Source organism: Gymnogyps californianus, chromosome 1 (genome assembly GCF_018139145.2).
Source record: "Gymnogyps californianus isolate 813 chromosome 1, ASM1813914v2, whole genome shotgun sequence".
NCBI classification, from domain to species: domain Eukaryota; kingdom Metazoa; phylum Chordata; class Aves; order Accipitriformes; family Cathartidae; genus Gymnogyps; species Gymnogyps californianus.
The window spans coordinates 174,035,307-174,058,543 of NC_059471.1; the positions used below are offsets into that span (position 1 = coordinate 174,035,307).

General features: G+C 35.9%; 1 protein-coding gene across 3 annotated transcripts in view; it reads left to right on the forward strand.

Moving 5' to 3' along the window:
- The window catches only part of PPFIA2 (PTPRF interacting protein alpha 2), a 333,148-nt gene that overhangs the window by 262,052 nt on the left and 47,859 nt on the right, over positions 1-23,237 (forward strand). For all 3 annotated transcript variants that reach the window (XM_050915641.1, XM_050915647.1, XM_050915655.1), the window contains 7 exons: positions 4,806-5,027; positions 7,272-7,418; positions 9,352-9,486; positions 18,535-18,618; positions 18,979-19,110; positions 20,079-20,141; positions 22,453-22,544. In XM_050915641.1, coding sequence (XP_050771598.1) covers positions 4,806-5,027; positions 7,272-7,418; positions 9,352-9,486; positions 18,535-18,618; positions 18,979-19,110; positions 20,079-20,141; positions 22,453-22,544 — 875 coding nt within the window. The remainder of the gene's footprint in view (positions 1-4,805; positions 5,028-7,271; positions 7,419-9,351; positions 9,487-18,534; positions 18,619-18,978; positions 19,111-20,078; positions 20,142-22,452; positions 22,545-23,237) is intronic.

The following is a 23,237-nucleotide window of genomic DNA, read 5'->3' on the forward strand; positions in this document are numbered from 1 at the left end:
CAGTGTGAACTCTCAAAACCCACAATGACATTATACTGACTTGAGAACATGGTGAGGACTTCAATTTTGACACTGGGGATTTATGGTGCAATGAACTTGCCAGTACTCCTTTAAAAAAAGAATTGAGAGAGTGTCTTAGTAAAGAGTGGACATAAGGCACACACTTTTAAGGTTTAAAAAACAAAAACACACACACAAAAAAAACCCCCTGTGCTTACACCATAAAAATACTAGTTTGTTCTAGGAATTCTAAAAGACCAGACTTCTGAACTTTAAGATTACTTTCAATTATTCAAAGATACCTTGTGGTTAGACAGAGTTTAATTTAGTCCTCAGGCATGGAGATGCTTATGCACATGGGCATCATGTGAACCATCTGCACTCTTACTACCACAAACTGGGAGGCACTGATGAGGAGTTCCATCAAGGAAATGAATCCTATCTCCACTGCTAATTATTCAGAGGTAACCCTGTAAGAGATTCTTTTTTTCCTTCTCACCACTCTCTGAGGTTAAATTCTAGCACAAAATACATAATTAATTACTGGTTGATAGTATTTAGACCAAACATATCTGTGTCAGGTGTTTTACAACTGGGGAGAAAATATCACTTGGAGGTGCTTTTTATTGTTCTTGGGGTTTGCCTTTATAAAATTAGGTTCCTGTGTATATTTTGCTACATATGTAGTTGACTGTAAGGTTCTTTCTACAAAATAAAGTGGAGAAGTACTTTGCAATCATTAGCCTGGGACAATTTTACAGTTTCTTTGCCCACTGCTGTAGTCTGGTGTCCTTACTCTTTTTTTCCAACTTAAGTGTACCTTCACTCAGTTTGCCTTCAGTATTATTGCTAAGGCTTAATTGAAAAGGCAATATGACATGGATTAACAGAGGCTACAATATTCTGGGTTAGTCTTGTTTTACACTTTCTCCCGGTGTTCCTTTTACCATTGTTCTTGTTTTTTACTAGTAAACCAGTCTGTGGCTGGTTTTCCTTTTATTATTTCATGGCAGAGAGAGTAGGGGAGAGAAGCAACGATCTAGGGGAGATTTATTGTTATGTGTAATGCTCCAATTTGCTGTCCTTCTCCCTGCTGACACTCCTATACAAGCAGCAGATTGCCTTACTGCTGTGCTTTTTGGATTTTGAAAGAAAGAAAACCTGATACCAGGGATATTGGTTTCCTTTTCATATGGTTCAGCAGTAGGGAACATGAACATTTATTTCCCTCCATTTCCATGGACCATAAGCAATTCCAAGATTTTTTTTCCCCCAGACATTTCTTGTTTAATCCATATTACCCTTTATGGCACTCAGTCCTACAGGATATTTTTTGAACTTTGATTACCTCTGCAGTATGCCACCTCTGTTGTAGTTAATACCATCACTGTCATCAGATTTACTTGATGATTATTTCATCTCCTTTCTGTTTCTCCTCCTAGCTCATTTTGCTATATTTGGGGGAGTGTAAAAGCTTTCTTTATGAAGTAAGAGTATCTCTGAAACCCTTAATATAGACTGTGATTTCTCAGTTATTTATCTGGTATGTGGTGATATATCACAAAAAAAACCTCCAGAAACCCGCAGCAGGCCTTCCTCTTGCTGTTGCTCTTTCCCTCACTCTTCCCAGTGATGAGGAAAGCAAGTGCTACATTGCTGAGTACAGATGTAGTTGCTCATTTACCTTTGTTTGCTCTGAACTAGCCCAAGCAAAGACATCTGAGGTTGTATTAGGTCTTTCAGGCTGATGCCAACTAGATTTCTCATCTGGCTGAAAACCCGTGGAAGGGGGCAGGGGGAGAGGGCAGAGACCCTTATGGCGTGTGTAGCAGTCATGCATGCACTGCAGCTGTGCGTGCCTGTTGTGTCTGTAGAAAGCAAAAAAGATGAAGTCAAGAATATATGATGATACCATTTCTGCAGCATTGTGGTCTAAATAAGTAAATGTGATTGATAGAAACAGATGGACTATCTTTTATTGGATAAACTAGTTAGTAAAAAAAAGCGAAGCATTGGAGCATATAAGCTATTTGCCACATTTCTTTTTTCAAGGAAAAATAGCCATTGCTAGTAGATACTTTTATGTGAAATTATTGAAAGTAAGGAATGTGTCCATACGTAGCTTTTTCACGACCACATTTGATAGACAGCATCATGAAATTTGTTGAAGACTTTATCTGGATAATTAACTTGTAAGCTGGATCTGGGGACCCTGTACATTTTTTTTGGAAAGTTTTCTTTAATGTTCCTGCCCTCCTTTAAAGACTTCCCCATTGTTTCAGCTTACTTTCGGTACTTTCTTCCCCCCCCCCCCCCCGTACTAATTTGACACTATTTCTTGCATATATTGGGGATTTTGGGTAGCACAGGAATGCGACAGTTAAGAATGTCTACTTTGAAACTTTTTCTGTGCATGCTCTTTTGAGAAGATTTCCCTTAGTGCTTCAGGTAATAATTAACAGAGATCTATTCAAAATGTAGATTTCATTATTATAAGCATTCGACTAATTGTTTATTTACAAATGGATTGCGATTAATACGCAGCATCATCAACAGGAAACACTTTGAGTACCAGGAAATATTTCAACACAACAAATTCAGCCAGGTAAAAAAAAAATTCAGCCAGATTAAAAAAAAAAAAAATTAAAAAAAAAAGATGAGGGACATAGACATTCTTCACAAAACCAGTAACAGAGAAGATGCTGCAGTTCTGTCCCCCAGCTTATTGCATAGGGAATTCCTCTGGGGCATGGGAGGTGCCTGCTCCTCTCACTAATTCAGAAAATGCATTTGAATCAGTGTCATCTACAGGATGCCTTTTGCTTCTACCGGCATAGCATATTTTCACATTCTTGTTCAAACTTTTTTTGTTTGGGAGAGAGGGGAAAATATGACCATAAAACTGTTGGTAAAAACTCTCCAGAGAACCTGAGGAATGTTATGTCAGTTACTCCTTGAATTAATGCTTAATTACTTTCTACCTGTGGTCTTTTGGAGTGATTACTCCATGTGATGTACCCATATGGCATGATCACATGCCATTTATTGCTTTTCAGATTTGGTATTTGGCTTATTACAACCTCGCAGCAATTCCTGGACCACTATTTAGAGAGCCGTAGGTCAAATTCAATGCAAGGTAAAATTTGTTCATCTGTGACAACTGCTAAAATTGCTGTATGAGATTAAAACTGTAAAACAGATTATAATTATCATAGATAAAAAAGTTATCTCAAATTTACACAATGGAATAAAATATGATGGTTAGAATGTTTTATCCTGTTTGAGTACTGTTTTGTTTACGTATGTGATTGCTGCATATTAATGGGATTTTGATTCAAGTAGACTAACTGAACACTTTCGAAACAACAAACTGAGTGTAAATAAGTTTTTAAATTGCTATTGTCATTTTATTGTCCTGAAAGTAGATCAATGACGGTTCAGCAGCTAACATAAAATGTCAAGATAATATAATTAACTACTACAAAGAAAGCAATTTTGGAACTGAGTTATTCGATGTAATGAATTTTTAGAGTAAAATAATTTTATTCAGTGATCCACAGAGGGGCAGGTGGTCTTGATCTGGGTTCGTTTTATGGCTGATTGGGGAAAGAATGTTGTTAAAGCCATTAAGCAAAGTAATTTTCTTTGAATTTTCTGGAAGATTTCTGTATAAATATATTTTGACAATAATAATACAGAAGTGCTAATGAAAGCAAGCTTGGTTTCCTCTCACATTTTGCTAGGAATATTTCATATACACATTGCTATATACCCTACCATCTGAAGGACAACAAGCACCTTTTAGGACCAATATTCCTGTATGATGCTCTTTGAGATCCATAACCTATTTAAAATTACAGTTACAGTGAAATACTTTGTTCCCATACTGCATAATATGAATTTAACCAATAAAATTGCACCTAATCAAGAAAGTTAATGACAGGTTGGACTACTTCGGTTTTATTTTTTCATGTTATAGGTCAAAATCAAATCATTTTAGTTTTGTTTGTTCTTTTTGCCTATTTTTTTGACATGAGATAATTAAATTTGTATGAAACCATAGCTTAGCCTATGCTGGAAAAGGTTAGTGTGACTATTTATTATAATGAGGCAATGCCAGCAAGTCCTGCTAGTGAATGCACTTCTTTCCTGAAATCATTTATTTGCAATATAAATCATATTCCTGAGATCATATTCCAAATGCAATGTGAGTTCTGGACTCTGATTTTTTGGTTTTTTTCTTTATAACTATGTTCATACCAGGGCTTTCAGCAGCACACAAATTACTTCAGCAGAACTTGTTTCTATTGTAGACCTAACCAATATGTTGTCCAGACTCTAAGCACTTTCTGGTACACTGAATTTGTGATTTATTAGTGTTGCTTCCTGTCTGCAGCGTGGCCTATTTTGCAAATGAAATAGACTTTGATTAAGTTTGAATGCTGTGTAAGTTTAGGTAAGACGTATGCATGCAATTCCGTGCTTCTTAGGAGTAGTATTGTTGCAGTTTGTACTTGAATAGTCATAATGTCAAACTAAAGCTATTTTTGTATAGTATTCTGCTTTTAGTGCAGACATTTACTTCTCTATGTGATGTTACATTCTGGAATCCCTTCATATGAATGAATACTAATCTTTTGCAATTTTTTCATAACTACACCTGTCTTATCTACCATGAAAATTATTGTGTTTTTCTCTTCCTAGTTGCTTTTGTCATTTTAAAAATAATCTTTGTTTTAGAAATTCTTTAGATAGAGTCCACATTAAACAATAATTAATAAATAATGTCACTTCTCCGTTAACAGCGCCTATCAAATGGCTCCATAGACTCAACTGATGAAGCCAGTCAAGTTGTTGAACTTCAGGAACTACTGGAAAAGCAAAACTATGAAATGGCACAAATGAAGGAGCGTTTGGCTGCGCTGTCTTCCCGGGTGGGAGAGGTAGAGCAGGAAGCAGAGACTGCCAGAAAGGAGCTCATTAAAACAGAGGAAATGAACACTAAATATCAGAGAGACATTAGAGAGGTAAGGAGTTCACCACACTCACCTCATATTTCTTGACTGTTGTTCCTGTGATAGAGGCCAGTGAATATGGGCAGCAAAAGTTGAGCACTGATAAAAGCCCTGGTACATAGGAAACACAAAATTTACATTAAGAAATAGTATTAGAAATCTCTTTATAAAACCGTGTTCATAAAAGTGGGTGTGTGTATGTGCAACTCTAATAGGACGAAGGCCAACTCCTTTGTGGTTTAGCATTACTAGAGTGCATTCTGGCAAGTTTTCAGCTATTTCCAGTTTTTAAGATGAACTCTGTTAAATAGAGATGCTGGTCATGTAGATAGTCTAAAGTACTTTTTTGTAAACTCCTGGGCTGTTTTATAAAATGGTTTTATTTATATAATCAATTATAATATTTACTCGTGTGGTAAATTCATTACCCCTGTTATAATATGCTATTCCTTTCTCTCAATAAATAGAAATAAAATTCAAGTTTCCTTTTCTTTCCTCCTCTTAAATTTGTGGTGCTCCTTAGTACTCTCCAGAGTATCTTCTCTTACGTGGATGTTCTCAATATGTGTGGACGGTTGGCTTCTAGAATCTATTTTAGTATTTTGAAATTAGGGTAGTTATCTTTCTGTTACACTGCTTCCTACAATATAGGTATTTCATATGGATTTCTGTGTGTCTGTCTGTCTGTATATGCATTTGTATGTATATATTTAACCTGTTATTTCTAGTATTCTGGAAGAAATGTTCCTTCAGAACTTCTGATGCCTGATACAGCCTCAAAGTGTCTTCACATCTTTGTACTCTGCCTCTTTTAAGTATTGTATCATTTTTATCCAGTTATAAAGAATAGTTTGCACTGATATGTTTCTCCTTTTCCACCGCTGCTATGTTATATCACTAGGGGTCTCTAATATCTCCACTCTCATTTGCCTTTTGACAAATATTGCTGTCTCACGGACACTTGATTGCCACTTGCTGTTTCTCTCTTAAATACCATATTACACCAACTACAGGCTTACTTGCTTTCAGCCCTTCGCTTCCTAAGCAAAGTGGCCACTAATACATTTGCATGTAGAATAATTAACAAATGTCAGTGCAAAATCTGCTTCGAAAGGTATTTGTAAAGGTGGAAGTGCCTGTCTTCATTATTTCATACTGTCACAAAAAATAGTCTTCCCAATGCAGAAAATGAAATACCTGCAACAAGAAGGGTAGTTTAGTATTGTGTAACTTGGATAAATTATTGGATTTTTTTCTGTGTATTTTTAATGTATTACATACGTAATTACTATTTTTATGGGTTTTTTTCCAGCAATATGTAAAAGGATCACCTGGATATGGTCCATTTTAGGACTAGCTATTTGGATCCATTTATATGTTCATTGTGACTTACTTGAAAAATAATCTCACTTACTTCAACACTGCTTTCATAATGTGATATAACACAAACAGCAAGACATGCTCATCAGTAAATATTTTCATTGTGAAGATTACATGGCAACATTTAAGTCTTCTCAAGAGCCAGACACAAGTTTAAAATAATAAAATTTTCTGCTTTCACTAAAATTAATTGAAGAGAAATAAACATTGTAGTAGACAGACTAATGAATAATCTATCTAAATTACAGCTATTGACTTCAGTGAGGCCAGCTTGTAATACATGAATAAAAACAGCTCAAGATTTTGAAGAAATCCTTATCCATAACATATATGGATAACATACCCATATGTTATGGTTATGTTATGTATCCAACATTGTGGTCACGCGTTTTTGTGAAATTTCAGGACATGTCATGGCCTGTCTGCTATGTGTACTTTGGCAGAAAATTTTAGCAGGACCCAGGAATGAAAGTAGAAATGTGCATATACGTTTTTTTTCCCCCACACCACTGCGCTATGTTTCTACTATTATGTAACTATATCAGTTTTTCTATTTTCTGATCAAGCCTGCTGTTGTTTAAGAAGCAAGCAAGTAAATGTGAGCTGTGTTTGCTATGGTTTTTTGCATTGAAAAGTATAGAAACTAGAAAAATACGCAAAAGGTGAGGATTGTTTCTGTTTGCTCTACTCAACATCTACCACTTTAAATATCGTATTCACAAGAAATCCCAAAGGAAATAAATTCTCTTTAAAACAGAGAAATTACTGCTGAGCATACCTTACATCCCTGTCTACTGTTAGCATGAAAATTAAACGGGTATAAAATTATGTAGCATTTTAATTGCATGGTTCTTGATGGGTTTTTTTTCACATTAGGCAATGGCACAAAAGGAAGATATGGAAGAAAGGATAACTACACTGGAGAAGCGCTACCTCAGTGCACAGAGAGAATCCACCTCCATACATGACATGAACGATAAGCTGGAAAATGAACTGGCAAACAAGGAAGCCATCTTACGTCAGGTGCAGTATCTGCATTAGTCAGTTGCTTTCTTCATACACAATGAGAATTAATGCAAAAAAGGGGACAGATCTACAGTAGGAGGTTTCCATTAGGTTAATCTGTTCATTTTTAATCAACAGATCAGTTAATCTAAAAAAAACGCTAAGTTGTTCAGCATCTCCAAGCTTCATATCGGCTACTACAACCGTGAACACCAAATCAACATGTACATTCAACTGTGGAAAATAACTGTTTTCTGATAGTGTCTTGCATAAATGCACACAGTCATATCCCCTAAGTAGAGGATTATCTTTGCTTCTTATGTAACAATTTTCTGAATTTTATTTAAAAAAAAAAATTAGTATAAGCAAAAGAAATTCCCTTCTGCAGTAAAGATCAAAATTTGCATACAATATAATCTAATGATTTCACCTATTAGTAGTGTGTAAATAAAATTTTACAAAGCTAAACTATCCGTGAATATGTTTTAAAAAAGAGTATAACATGATTGTGCAGCTTTCTCTCATGGTACTTTGTTTCCACGACGGTTCCAAAAGCTGAAGTGTAAAGTGAACAGAAAACAGTTGTTTGTAATTTGAAGAATACAATGTGAACTGAAACCTAAAATGAAATGAATATAATTCAAACTGTAAAAGATGAAATTGCTCTTCAGCCTCAGTATCAGACTTCTTTATTTTTTTCACCTATCGTATCTTCAAACAATATAAAATACTATATGGGAAATAAGCCTGTATGATCTGATAATCTCTGCTTCTATGATTATATGCAGATATATTTAGACACACGTGCACATATCCCTCTGTATGTGTGTATATATATGTACGTGACTACCTCTTCAGGGAAATTAAAGCATCAGGACTCAAACTCTCCAGCTTCTGCCAGCTTCCTTTGACTATTTTAAGAGTTATCTTCAATTGTTAGGAAAAAAAGAAACACCCAACAATGGAAAAGTAAGGTACCTGCATCTGAGTTTTTATTGCTGCCAATGTAAGTCATGCTGTGCTGCAGAGGTCTATCTACTCAAAGCAGTGATCAATAGAACTAGGCTTAGAATATATACACGCAGACTTAAAGTTGATTTGCAGCATTGTGATGTGAAAAGGCTACCTTTTCATGCTTTTGAAGGATTAAAAAAGAATCTAAAAGCACACTCCTTTTTTCATTATGTCTTCTATTAGCTGGAATGAACAGGAAAGCAGGAAACACTTATCAAGCCATTAAAAAATTCTTAATCATGTGGTGCATCTCAGTAGGCCAGAAAATACTGCAGTTATCAAAAGTCCTCCTGTTTCTCTTTAATGGTTATTACAGATTAATCAATTTCATCTCTGTAAAATGAGACTTAATTGTAGGTTCACAATGAACAATATCACTGCATCCTTAAGCAAATAGCAACCAGGTTATGATCATGAATGAAATGTCAGTTTTAACATTTCCTAATATATGATTGGCATTTGTTCAGAAAATTGCATTTAGCAATTTGTTCAGAAACTTTGCTGGGAATTCTATCCTTTTGGAATTTTACTTCTTTCCCGTTTTAGCTCATACATAAACTTTTCTGTGAGATGGACTCAATATTTCCATTTAGCAAATTCTCATTTTACTGGCACCAATACTTTTATTTCGCTCAGATAAACAACACATCGATCAGGGGAGCTTTTTGTTCATCTTCATTAGTGCCATTTTACAATTCCTTTTCTTCACCTTCTTATGACCCTTGAGCCTCAAATCACTCATCATTAGTAAGACTGGCGGCCTACACTGTTCCATGCTTGAGTTAATACCTCTCCAATAAGCTGTCCCAGGTTGTGGAGTATCTGTGCCTATGATGTAGTGAGTTTTGATGGCCTCCCCAGTACCTAAGAAACTGAAGGAAAAATCTTAATTCTGATTATTTTTTTTTATACCTGTTTATCTGTCTTTGGCCTTCAGTTGGAAGACAAAAACAGACAGCTGCAAGAGCGTCTAGAGCTGGCTGAGCAGAAGCTGCAGCAGACGATGAGGAAGGCTGAAACTTTACCCGAAGTGGAGGCTGAACTGGCTCAGAGAATTGCAGCTCTGACTAAGGTACTGCCCTGAGAAATAGGTTCACTTCAGAAGCCCCGTTGTTTAATGTTGATTTGCACCCTGATTCCTCACCTCAAGGACAAAACAAAAGTAGTATCAAGCTGATGTGAAAGAAGAAAACGTTTCCTGATAAGTATGTGCCACAAGTTTATCCAGGAATGGTCTCAATGCTGTGTTTGTAATTCTTAGCATTTTGGTAATAGGAAAAGTAGTTATCTGTAAGTTACCCTAGACTATATTTACAAAGAAGTTGTATATATTTCCAATACATGTGAGCATTATTATCGTAGGAGGATTCATTTTACTGTGTAAGAGTTTCTAATTTAAGGGGAGAGGGGTGGGGGGAAGTCCCATTCCTACACTTACTTAGTTCTTCTGGACTTTTTCATACACCATGCATATGAAACAGCAATTATTTTCATTCCAATAAGTGCTGTAAAATCAAATCTTAGTGGCACCTGGGATCATTTGTACAACACAAATGAAGACAACTTGCAGTACATACTTACAAGGTTTGTTTTGAATGATTCTTTGTATCATATATCTGCCAAGAAAGACAAATGTGAAACCCTGAGAGGACTTCAAACGGGTTTTTCTGATAAATTTATTCTATGGCAGCTTTCTTGCAGAAAAATAAGAAGATAAAAATAAATTTTCAGCAGTGTGGTTTTCATATTTGACCTTTAATACTTTCAGGTGTGCATGTAGTTAATAGTAGAGCTCAGGTATTATCAGCTTCATAAAGACATATAATGATAATATGTTTATTCTTCGTCTCTTAAAATCAAACAAATAAAGAAAAATGCATTTAAGAGATTGTATTACATATCATTCTGATTTATCTAAGCTTTCCTTTCTCTATTGCCAAGGAATGTTTCCAGCTATTTATGTGCCTAGCTGTTTTTAAATTTGATGGATTTTTTTCAATTCTCATGTGTTTCCATTTATAGGGAAGCCTTAAGTGCTGAGCAGCTCATTAATAAAATCTGATTTTTAAGTAATTTAGTTAAGAAGTAGAAAGAAAGAAAAAGAGGCTTTGAGGGGATTTGTGTTGTGGGTTTTTTTTTTTATTTTATCAAGATTTTGTGCTGTCCACTTTAGGGTTATATGACTGGGTGGGAATCTGAAAGAGAGACTGAAAATGGTGGAAAAAAAGAAGAATCAGCAAAAAGAGAGCTACATGAAATACCAGACAAATATCATTGCATTTTAATAAAAAACTCAGGTGCACATAAGAGCAATCCCTTGGCATTTTAACATTTTTTTCAGTTGTTTCTGATTCAACAAATAATCACATATTCTAATGCCCTCAGTAGCTTAAAAATATTGTTTTCTATTTTAAGAGGATTTTTCCTGAATAATTTCTCCAGCAATTAGGCACCAGTAAGTATTTTGCAGTCTAAAGCATGTCTTTTCTTGCAACTGCATTTTTCCTTGAACATATATTAATGACAAATATTGTAAGAAGAAATCCCATTTCAACCATGCAGAGCACTCAGGGACTTCCATGAGATACTGTTGTTATCGTGACCATAAAGCTGCAGTATACATCTCCGTTTGTCTTCTTACATTATTTCATGGGATGTGGCTAGAGACCTGTGAACAGAGCTGACGCTCCACCCCATTTCACTTTGATGTACTTTCTCAAAGTTTTTGCCAAGCAGGAAACTGAAAGAAGTATATTAGACTGTAATGCCAGTTCTATTCATTTCTCTGTGATTAACATGAAAAACTGAAGAAATTTATTTTATTTAAAATTGTGTCTTGGAACACATGACATGAAGAAGAATGTCAGAATTTGGCCAATAGGCCAAATAAGCCTGTGTTTTATATGTCTTCTATATGATGTCTTTACAAACTGTAGAGCTTATTAAAGTGCTGGTTTGACAGCTCTGAAGTTTAAAGTCCAGTACTTTTCATGGATCACATAAATGTAGCTTGGAACCAAGGACCACGCTGTAGTCACTGCAGCTTACTTAAGTAGTTTCAAATTAGCTAGCTGGTATACTGTTACCATACTAACTATTCAATGAAAGCTGCAAGACCTACCTAAGGGGCTGAATAATGCTTAATTAATTTTGCCATTGTTGAGCTTTGTGCCAGCATACACATTGTCAGTAGGGCTCAAATTAGCTTGCTTCAGACTACCTTAAACCTTAAGTCTGCCTACCTGAGCTATGGTCACTGCATGTCCATGTATACTAAGTAAAAGATGAGCCCCCTGAATCAGCTAGTCTTTCTGCACTGCAAAAAAGTCAAAACAGATTCTCCTTTCTTTTGTACTACCTCAATGAAAGTGGCTTCTCTGAGATTAATGGGGTTACAATCATATGAAAGAGGTGAGTTAAGCCTAATATGTTTTACATGTTTTTAAAGGAAAGTAGTATGGGATAACTGGAAACCATGACTGCTTCACTGTGGGTGAAATATAAGACCAATTATTTACATGTGGAGATAAAACAGAACAAACATGTTCTGGATTTAGATGTGATTTTTTTCCGCTCCCCCCCTCAAGTTTAAAATGTGCATGTTACAATTCTGCATTCAATTTATTATACTCTTCCTCATAGCATTCAATTTAATATGCTTCCTCATAACAAATCTGGGTTGGGATTCTGCAAAAGAAGGATGTAGAGTGAGATCCTTCTATGGTGTCAGTTTTTAAAATGAGTTGTTTTTCTTTTTTTATATGTATGGGCTAGTGAATGTCTTTTGCTACTTTTCCGTGCCCAAACTAGTTCATAAGGAGTGAACTTCCAAAAGTTTGGACTATACAGTGAACTCAGATAAGTACCCATAAATTTACCTGAATCATTTGAACTTTTCTTTGGTTTTGTTTTCACTGTGTTCTGCCCATTGGGTGAGCAACTGGAGGGTTAGTCAGCCTATGGCAGGCTAACCTGGAACAGCATGATCCCATGTACTGTGCCGTCCTGCCTGGCCGTCGCACTGGTATCTGTCTGGTCATGACAAGTAGCACAGCTCTCGGTGTTTATCCCAAGATTTAGACTGCCATGACTCATTGAGCCACCTTGTACTCACTCTCACAGTATTGGTCTGTTTGCCTGCCCTGGAGAAGAGGCAATTGGTAGTAGAAAGAACCTCCCTCCAATATTAACTAAACCTTTCTTTATCCTGTAAGATGTTTATTTTCCTCAGAAGGGACAGACATTGGAGCGTCCAGACTCTTCAGATGGTTAGTCTGTCAAACACGGTTTCTCCTTGCATGTATTCAAGGAGGGGTCTAGTGGAGATAACCAGCACCCATTCACTCACTCCCACTAGTAGTCATTCTCCCCCTCAGGTGCTTGTGCAGCAGAGGTACTGTGTCACTTCTCTGATCACAGGACAGCAGTCAGTATTTTACTCCATCATTCCTGTGTGCAGGTCACCAGAAATACCAACAGTGCTTTTTAGCTGCATCAGAGAAGCACTGAGATGGAGCAGAGGAAACCATAATCATAATAAACCACATTTAGCATAGTAACACCTTCAGCTTATTTTAAAGGTGATAAAAAATGACTTGAAAGTTGGAGGCAAGTGGGACACAGTGCTTGTTTTGTGACAATGTGGGGATCTGGTTTGCATTAAGTAGGGAAGAAGTTGCAAGAAAGTGAAAGGAGGTGGTCTACAGTGGAAAGGATGCAAGGGGGGAAAAGTTCTCCTGCAAGAAGTGGATGTGGTCAAGACAGAAACCTCTCTGAGAACAAGGGAGAGAGAGAAGATGATGTGTTAGTTGGAGAAGGAAGTTGATAAATCTTCTTCTGGAAAAAAAAAAGATAAAATCCTCTATGGGGAGGGAAGCCTAAGAAAACTCCACATTTTCAACACATTACTGTCTTCTCAAACCACCCCTCTTCTTGTGCTTCCCTTTCCACAGAAGATTTTGTCCTGATAGGAGGAAGAAATGAAAGAAGCAAGTTTGACAGAGCTAAATGGAAGGAGTTGCTTACTAAACCTACGAGATGTAGAAGGTAGTGGGGAAATGAAGGAGGGGCAAGAATGTGTGGATATCTAGTGACTGAAAGGTTGGGTTTCAGAAAAAGGGGTGACTTAAGCGAACGTATTTTGTCACATTTGTAACGGGTTAGAAGTAAGCATGTGAACAAGTAGCTGGTAACTTTGTGAGCTGTTGTTACTCAGTCACCATGATCGCCTATTTTCACCTTCAATTGCATAGCTCGATGCAATAATGCATTCTTTATTCTTGAATAACTCATTCAAAGGATAGCCAAAGGAATGTGTGCCGTAAGAAGCCAGTAGAAAATCTGGAGACAGCAGGTGTTCAAAAGTCAAGGTCTCAAAACTGTGGAAATTGGCTTGTACCATTAGAAAAGTTTAGATTTGTTCCTGCATCTCAGCAAGAGGAAGAAAAATTATAGCACCTGTACTGTACAGGTGCTTTCTGCCTCTGAAATTGGATTTTTTTTTTTTTCCAACTAAGGTGCAAAGACCTAGAAAATGTGCAGTGCCAACAGTAACAGATGATGTGAAAGCAATATTTTTTTTGTGGGCACATTAGCAGCAGGAGCAGCAGCAGAGTTTTAACAGGGTTAGAGAGCAATAATACTAGCTGCTTCGGTATTCCCTCAAAGCAAAATTTTCCTATTACTGGCTTATACTGGCTATTTCTTTGCTGTTTCATAGCAAAGCATAGAGTGCAAAGTGGGCATTAAGACTCATGCTGGTATCTCATAGGGGTCAGACATTGTTAGTTTTTGTCCATATATTTTTAATCCAGTCTAAGATGCACAATTTCATAAATCTATTTATAACTGAATGTGCTGGCTAAATGCTTGAAATGCTAGTTGCTGAATACCGCACCATGTGTCTTACTAATCCTCCTGTACAGAGAACTAGCGAATAGGCATGCAAGTCATATTAAAAAGAAGAATGTAGGGTAAGGTCTGCCAAGCAAGTAGTCATGCAAGTTCCACTTTAGAAAGTTTTTAACTCAATTAACTCTTAGCAAAGCAAGTCAGAAGAAATCCAACTTCTGTTTACGAACCTTAGAGTCCACAGTTGTCCCTTCTGTCACACGTGTATCTGAAATTCTGCTATGGGAACATGACTAACGCTAGTGTCTCAGCTTCTGCCTCGTGCCTCAAACCACAAGGCAGAGACAGAGACATTCAATATTTTTATGGTAGGCTCCCAAGTCTCTCAAAGAGCCTAATCCAGTGGGAATTAACACACATGGACAACAAAAAAGTGTAGCTGCCACAGATGTGTCAATCCTAACAGTATGGCCTGGGGAAGTCTGTGCAGGAGGCATTTGCAAATCCTGTAGGGAATAGCTAAATTGCTAGGTCTTTTTGTCTGGAAGGGTCTCTTTGAGACCTAGGTTGGGGCCTTGCTCAGCGTAAAGGGCAATGAGAGGTGTTGCAACCCTCATTTTGGGAGTATGTTCCAGCTAGGCGTACCAGAAGATGGAGGGGCTCCTCTTTCCTACTGCAGCTCTTTGTCTACATGTGGATTTCTGCAAGTGAGAGAAAAAGGGAGTATGTATGTGTGGTTCTGTCTCCCTAGCCCTTACAGAGGACACCCTTTTGATTCATGTCCCTGCTGCAGGAGCTGCTCATGCATCTGGCACGTAATAAGCAGTAGTTAAAATGCCTAAATAGCATTAGAGCCCAGGGTAGGTACTAAGGCTGCGCACCTGTGCTTGCTCTCTGCCAGACAAGCAGCTGAGCCTAATTGTTTAATGTCTCATTTATAAAGTAATTTGGTTCTTTTAGAGTCATACAGAATATCACTTTAGGAACAAACAAATGAAATGCACGTACATAAGGGAAACATAAAATATTCAAATACATTTTAAGTGTTTAGAATAATGATATTTATTTTGATTCTAAGGCATATTGAATTTTAATGTCTCTTTATCCTACCAAGGCGATGTAAAGGGAGATGAATGTGGAGATCAGCTCTGTTTTCTTTTATGCTGGAAAGTGAAGTACAGGTACTCTGAGCCACATTCAGGAAGATTTTTAACAAGGATGTACCTATCAACATTTTAAGATTCTTAGTGAAATAACTGAAAACTATCATGCAAAAAGATTTATATATATCTTAAACATATACCTTACTGAATTATTAAAGCAGTAGGTAGTTATGAAATAACAGAATTAGATAGCTATAAGAATCTTAAGAGAACATCATGTTCTTGCAAGAATGTTTTCTACAGAAGAATTCAGATAACATACATAATTCTGACAATAATTTTATTCCTCCTCCTCTTCCAAATAATAGTTAGGCCTAATACCACAATTTTATGCATTGAAAACACTGTTTCCTGCTAAGGAATAAGGTATGTCATGGTTTGGACTTAAAATCTATTTTTTAGTTTGAAAAATGAATGTAAATCATATAGCTGGCTAGATCGGCTTCTCAAGGACTAATTATGACAGACAACACCACATTTCAGAAGACTTAAATGAGATCCCCTTTGAACCTAGAATTATTAGTTTGGTTATCTTCATATTTTGCATTAACCTGCAATTAAGTGTATAGAAGCAGTGAAGATTAAGTAACTTGCATTTAAAGTTTGCAGTCAGCTAATGAATCTTCTAAGTAGTTTAATGTGTAGGATGATACCCCCAATGGGTTCTATATCTCCCTCAATGAAAATGGTTTCAAAAGAGGTAGAATTACTTAAGCCTTCTCCATCATCAGCTCAGAGCTTTGATGATTTCAAATCTTCTCCTGATCCTTGGAGACGCATTAAGGGAAGGCCTTGAACCAATAGTGCAGCCAAGACTCAAAAAGGGGAAAAGTCCATCTTCTACAGAGGAGGATAAAGCTTGGTCACTTTGTGGAAGGGACAGCATGACCTGGTTTTCTGCAATCACAGGGACTTAACTTTTTCAACCCTATCTTTCTATTTATCCAATTGGGAGAAGAAGCAGTGCATTAGCACTTGTGTGCTGAAACAAACTAATATGTAAGACTAAAATAGAAGATAAAGAAAACCATAAAGGGAATGTCACTGACCCAAGTCATAATAAACAGAAAAAATAGTTTCAGATAATCAATAAGTTCAAATACATTACAATACACCTGCTTCATGATCAGAAACAATAACTGCACTTATTAAATGAGCTTAGTTACAAAGTATACTGACTTTCCCTTAAATTTTGCAGGACTCTGAGTTTTGTGAATATACTTACTCTGAAAAGAATAGTAGTGATCTTCAAAGTTAAGCATTGTTCTTGTATGTATACATACATACAACAGAGCAAGATTTTCTCATATGGATGTCTTCATGTCAAAAGCTGCAGTTTATATTTGTAAATCTCTAGATCATAGGCTTGTTTTCTGTCTGATCTTTTGGTCCTGATAATACTACTGATTTTAAGTTATGGGTAATTTTAAGTTATGATGTACCTCTGGAATTACTTTGGTATCTATTCCTAATTATTCTGATAAAACATTAGTAGATAACAGTACGAAAAACAGTCTCACTAGAAAAATACAGTTGTAAAATTAGTATTTCTTGTACATATTAAAGTTTGCTCATCTGAAGATGGAGTTCAGGATCTCTTTTTGAGAGAGGGTAAATCTGACAGTGAAGTAGCATTTGACAAGCGTGAGCTCACAACTCAAAGTCATCAGTAGCACTGTCTACACGCCTTATGCACTTTCCTGTTTCTATAGCAACAAATCCAATATAGCATTTCCCTTTCTTTAAGGGCTTTTTTTTCATTTTGAATGATAACGTAGACTTGTTTGATATGACAATAACATGAATATTCATGTTTTGCAACAAATGACCTAATTAAGGTCAACTTCTGTCAGAAACAGTAATGAATCTTTGGATGGATTACCATTTCTATACTCAGTAATGACTCTTCATTCCTATTAATGAATTTTTATTTATAGGTTCTTTTATCTGATCACCTTGATCTTCCAAAGAGATCCACCAGGGTGGATCCTTTCAAAGGGACGAAAACGATATTGTTTATTTGGATGAAAGGGCTTATGTAGTGTATTCTAAAATGGAATACTAAAGCTTGAGCCTTGTCTCTTCTGACGTTCTTTCTGTTTTCTAGAAATCAGGGAATGTACCATAACATTGCACAGTTCTATAACTGACCGCTCCATTAATTTAGTATTTATGCATTGTTTTCATTCCTAGAAAATGATAGAAGAATTATAAAGGCCTTTGTGACATTGGCCTTGCAGCGTCCTGTTCTGGTGTTTAGTTTGCCATAATTCAAAAAAAACCATTAGATTAGACAGTATTGCTTTGAATCCACTCTGTAGTAATATGTCATCAGCCAGCCATCACTAACCTTGAACCTCCATGTGTAGGTTGATAGCTTTTTTAGCATTCCATTATTTTCAGTTTCTCCACATCAACTGCATCATATTCACCAAGTATCAGTGTAGTTTATTCCACGTAAAAATCTGTCAGTTAAAAGTATTAAATTTTCAGTCACACTTTTCTTTTAAGCATTCTGTGCTGTGTTCTGTTCAGTGTCAGTGTCTTTAGTTCTGATTTTTCAATTTTGTCCCTCTCCTTTTCCTTGACTTGTTAGTCTGATCCAACCTCTTCTACCTCATCTGATGATTATCAATATGTTATGGAAGCTAAACTACAAGAAATGATCTCCATACGTAGGAAGGTAGTCCTACTGGACTTTACTTTCTATTGCTAAATAGAATCCATCTGATTTGTTTTCATTTTCTTTAACTTATTTTATTTTTTTTTATTGATAATCGACCATCGTGCAGTTCAGTGCTTCAGGAGCTTACAATTTTACGATGGCAGGTTTGTGTTCAAACCATGCACAGTCTGCATGTTACATTTGGCTGATTTCATTGCTCATGAATAACTCCAATGTTTTGCTGATGCTTGGATGTAACAGGCCTTTGTAGCTGACACATTTCAAGCAATGCTGTTCAGCTGCCTGTTTAAATAAAGTTTCTTTTCGGAAAACTAAGTTTGCAGTTAGTAGTAGCTTGCTTTATGTTTTGTTTAAACTTTACTGAGATAAAAACTTATGAAGCCACTTAAATTACAGAAAGAGTCTTTCTATTTTTTTACAGGCAGAAGAAAGACATGGAAACATTGAGGAACGTATGAGACACTTAGAAGCTCAGCTTGAAGAGAAGAATCAGGAACTTCAAAGAGTATGTGTATTGCAGACAATTTCTGTGCACTTTTCTTCTTTTAATTTATCAATATAGCATTGCATTACTCACTCCAGCACACAAATCTATCTACTGGTAAATGTTTTATTTATAGCAGTGATGACAGGATCTTCCCACTTTACTTAACCACCTTAATATACTAGTTTACATCTAGTTGCAGCATTCAAAGTATTCTGATACAAAAATGAACGTGCATTAATCAGTAACTGTAACTACATTTCCTGTGGAATTTCTTTAAATGGCTACAGTTACCATAATTTTTTTTATGTGTTAATGATACAAGTCTGTACTGATTAATTTTGGACCCTACCAATCTGTCTCTTCTATTCTACATTAAAGGCGAGGCAAAGAGAAAAAATGAATGAGGAGCACAACAAAAGATTATCAGATACCGTAGACAGACTTTTGACAGAATCCAATGAGCGTCTGCAGCTACACTTAAAAGAGAGAATGGCAGCACTTGAAGAAAAGGTACAGTGCAAAGAGCAGTATAAAGTTCAGCTTAATAAAGATTCTCCTGTATGAAACGTGTTCTGCTTTTATCAGGATGGAGGCATCATGCTGATTTTGTATTACCAAATATTACCACAAATATGGTCTAACTTACACATTCAACTCTTAATTCGAGAGTGCACTGAAGCATCTTTCCAGAACTACTGTGAACTGGGTATGCTGGAATATTATGAGTCTCTGTTTTATCAGTGGGGAGTCTGATGAAGAGCTTGTAAAGGACCAGTGCACGACATGGAATGAGGCAGTGCGAGAAACTGGATGAGAACTGAGGAATGGCCACGTTTCAGATGTGATGTCATTCCTGTATTTTAACCTGCTGATTTTACCTCACTTCTTCCTCTGGAAAGAGTAAAATGCTGTCACCACAGGAGAAGGAGCATCTACCCTTGGAGAGGGAATGTTATTTATGGGTTTTCCATGATGTGAGAGACAGTGGGCCTGCAAAATTCAAATCCCATGACCTTTATATTCACCCTCCTTAATCCCTCCCTCTTCTACTTACTCACCTTCAGTTTGATCTGAGGGAAATCTTTCAGTGTCTTTCAGAAGAATATTTCAGAACCTCTCAGAGGGTGTACTTCTGGTTTATATAATTGAAAAAAAAAGTTGTACAAAGCAAGGAATAGGCTTGCCAAAAGAAGAACGTGGGATAAATAGTTGTGTAAGACTGTGACAGTTGCTTGGTTCAAGGAAGATGCAAAGTTTTTCCTGTTCTTGAAAAAACATGGTCCTACATGTTTGGATTATTTCCAGTGTTTAAAATTTAATATATACTCAAACTGAAGCATTAAAGGATTTTAATTTTAAAGTCCAGTGTATATGGACTTCGCTAACTTGTACATGGAGGCTACATGTGTATGGTGATAGCTGATATTTAACATATCTCTAATTTCTTTCTCATTTTTATTTCTTCTTTTTATTTCTAGAATGTTTTGATTCAAGAATCTGAAAGTTTCAGAAAAAATCTGGAAGAGTCTTTACATGACAAGGTACTATAAGACTCTGTGATTTTATCTGTTTTTATCAGAAGTTATATATTTATTATTTGGAAATATGTGTATGGTATATTAATTACCCAATTAGCATGTAAAATCTTCCTGGCATCAATGATAATTCCTTTAATCACCCAGATGTCTTAGCCAGCCTTCGAGGGCCTCTAACAATTGTTCTGAGCTAAGTTCATGGTTGAGATCCTAGCCTCAGGAAGTCAGTACTAAAATTCATACTGATTTCACTGGCTCTGGAATTTTTGTTCTATCAGTTTTAATTCTGAAAAAGTCTTGTTTAACAGAGATGTATGCATAACTAGTTACACTTTCATAGTGAAGAATGTAATTGCTTGATTTGATGCAATTCTTCTTAACAGGTGCAGTGGCATTATGCTAAATATAGCTGAAAGTGGCCTTTCTTAGTTCATTGCAAATTAACCCCTAACACTGTTTAGTGAATCAGTCAAATTAAGTATAAATATTTGTTCCAATCCCAAATGTTAGGATCTCGTTTTGAGGTTATACTGGCCTTGAGAACAGTAGGATACACCTATGTATCTGCATTCAGATTCACAGAAGTGTCTTTGTAATGTATCAAATCCATTTAAAAGCGATTGTATAGAATTTAAAAAAACATAGCTCCATTCGATACTAATATAATTATATCATATGACATCCAAAATGAAGAACTTTGAGAAAAATAACAAAAGAAGTATCTGTTCAAATAAACTGTTATTTTCATCTACATTCAGATAACCTTGTAAAAAGACAGCGAGATTTAAGTCCCAAAAAGGAGCTTGTAGTGCTTTTTAAATAAATAAAATTTCTGTGCTGTACTAACACAGTTATAAGGTGATTCAGCCATCACAAAATCAGGATCATACTTCATCATCAAGTTAGGTAACAAAAAGGACATTTCTAAAGCTGTGTCAATTGAAACAAAAGTTTCTATCATTTTGCTACCAGAGAATCTAAACCTGAATTATGGATACCAATTTTGTCTGTGTAAATAAGGTATTTTTCCAATGTTATCTCCAACATAACTTTATTGTTTTAATAGTGTTAGAGTGGAAGTGAATACAGTGGCTAATTCTTTTTCAGTCTGTTTTTGTGGCTTGAATGTACATATCAACTCTTGACAAAGATAAAAAATCTGGTATAAAAATCTACATTTGTATCAAAAGTATTTTTTCAAAGATATTTTTATTTATTATATTTATTGATTCTTGCTTAAGGGTGGGTAGTGAAATAAATAGAACACCTCTGCTACCACTCTGTGCAATAGGGGATGAGTTCTCTTCACACACAACCACATACATCTGACTCCAGGGCTTCTAAGTTCCCGCTTTGAAGGGTTTATTTGTTCCACTTTGATGAAGAAACTGATGAAGCAATTTCAGATAGATGGACATAACAGCAGATATTAATAATCTCTAAATAACTAGCAAATGATACAAGCAGAGTGACCACCAAGTCATCTCAGTAATTCTACTCAACCAAGAAATAATGTAAAAATACTGTAATAAGAATTACTGAATCTGATATTACTTAAGTGCAGATCCTTTTCCTTCCTAGCGTTTTGGAATCCTAAACATTTTAAGCTCTAGGAACAGCAGTGTTGCGTCTTCATCCCATATTCTCTCTTAATTTCTTTTAAAATTCTTTGATTTCATTTTATTAGTAGATGGTAATTATTTGTACAATTTGGGAACAGCGCTATTTTCTCTAGTGGTTGCTAGCAATAGTCTTTTTGTTAGTTGGTTCCAAAAATCCAATTTTTGTGGCACACTGTCATTTTTCACCAGCAACACCTCATATTGGAGTTTCATCAACTTCCAGGAGCGAGCTGTAAAGCTGCGGTTCAACAAGTCACCTAAAATGTGGCTGTCTCTAAGTCTGTGTCTCTATCAGTAAATAAAAAGGCCAGGACGCAATCTTGGTCTCTAAAGGGCAAATGGAGTGTCACACACTGAACTATGCCTGGCACGGAGAGTGCAGTTAGTGCACAAATCAGTGCTGGTTCTTTTCCTCATCCTAGCTGTATAGGAAGAAAAAAATAAGTTTCAAGGACAAACCTGTCCTGCCATCACTTCCAGCTAGTGGAAAAACAGTAGAGTGCTATACAACCTCCTCTTGATGCATATGTCTTATTAGCAATAATGAGACTTGAATGAGTTCACTGCCTTTTATTATAGTCAGTGCTACATTCAGCGTATCTTATCTTACTCGTTTAGCTTTACAACAGTAATATCACATAAATTAAATGTATTTTGTATCACAAGTAAGTATATCTTACTATTCTCATTTCCAGGAAAGACTTGCTGAAGAAATTGAGAAACTGAGATCTGAACTGGATCAAATGAAATTGAGGGCTGGTTCTTTAATCGAACCCACCTTGTCAAGGTAATATTTAATGACAAAAGTTTCCTCACTTTGAGTTGAAACAGAACATAAATATAAGTGTCAAGCCTTTACAACAGGGATGTGTTCAGACCATGCATAAAAATAGTCATGTATTTCTTTAAAAATGTAAAATCTGTGCAATAATTATTACTGTTGCTTTTCACTTTTTTCACAGGTAAATAGGGCCTTATAGCAGTGAGTATACAATGAAATATTACTGAGATTAAGGAAAGTCTTTTAAATTATGGAATGTTTTCAAAAGTATATGCAAATACCACTTTTTTTCCCAGGAGACTTTAAAAGTAAAGTTGAAACCATCGTCTTTAATGCTGAAACTGATCAGCATCTTTATGATCGTATTTATTTATTCTATCAATTATATCTAATAATTATTTTTTTATTAGCAAGAAATAACTCAGATTTGCTTAGTGTGTAGCATAAGACCACAGATCTTCAGCTAAAGATGAAGGCAGTATTCAGAGAGATCTGAAAATATCATATACAGGATGTTAAACATTATGCCTCTTTTTGGCGGAAAAGCAGTATGGGAACAATAGTGAGACAGATACCATAAAAATAGCTACTAACAGTTGAAATGAATTTATAATTCTAGGAATTCCTTCTTGCCTAAAAGTATCCCTCAAAATAAAATTGTTACTGCATTGATAATTGCGTGCCATGTCCTGTTTTCAT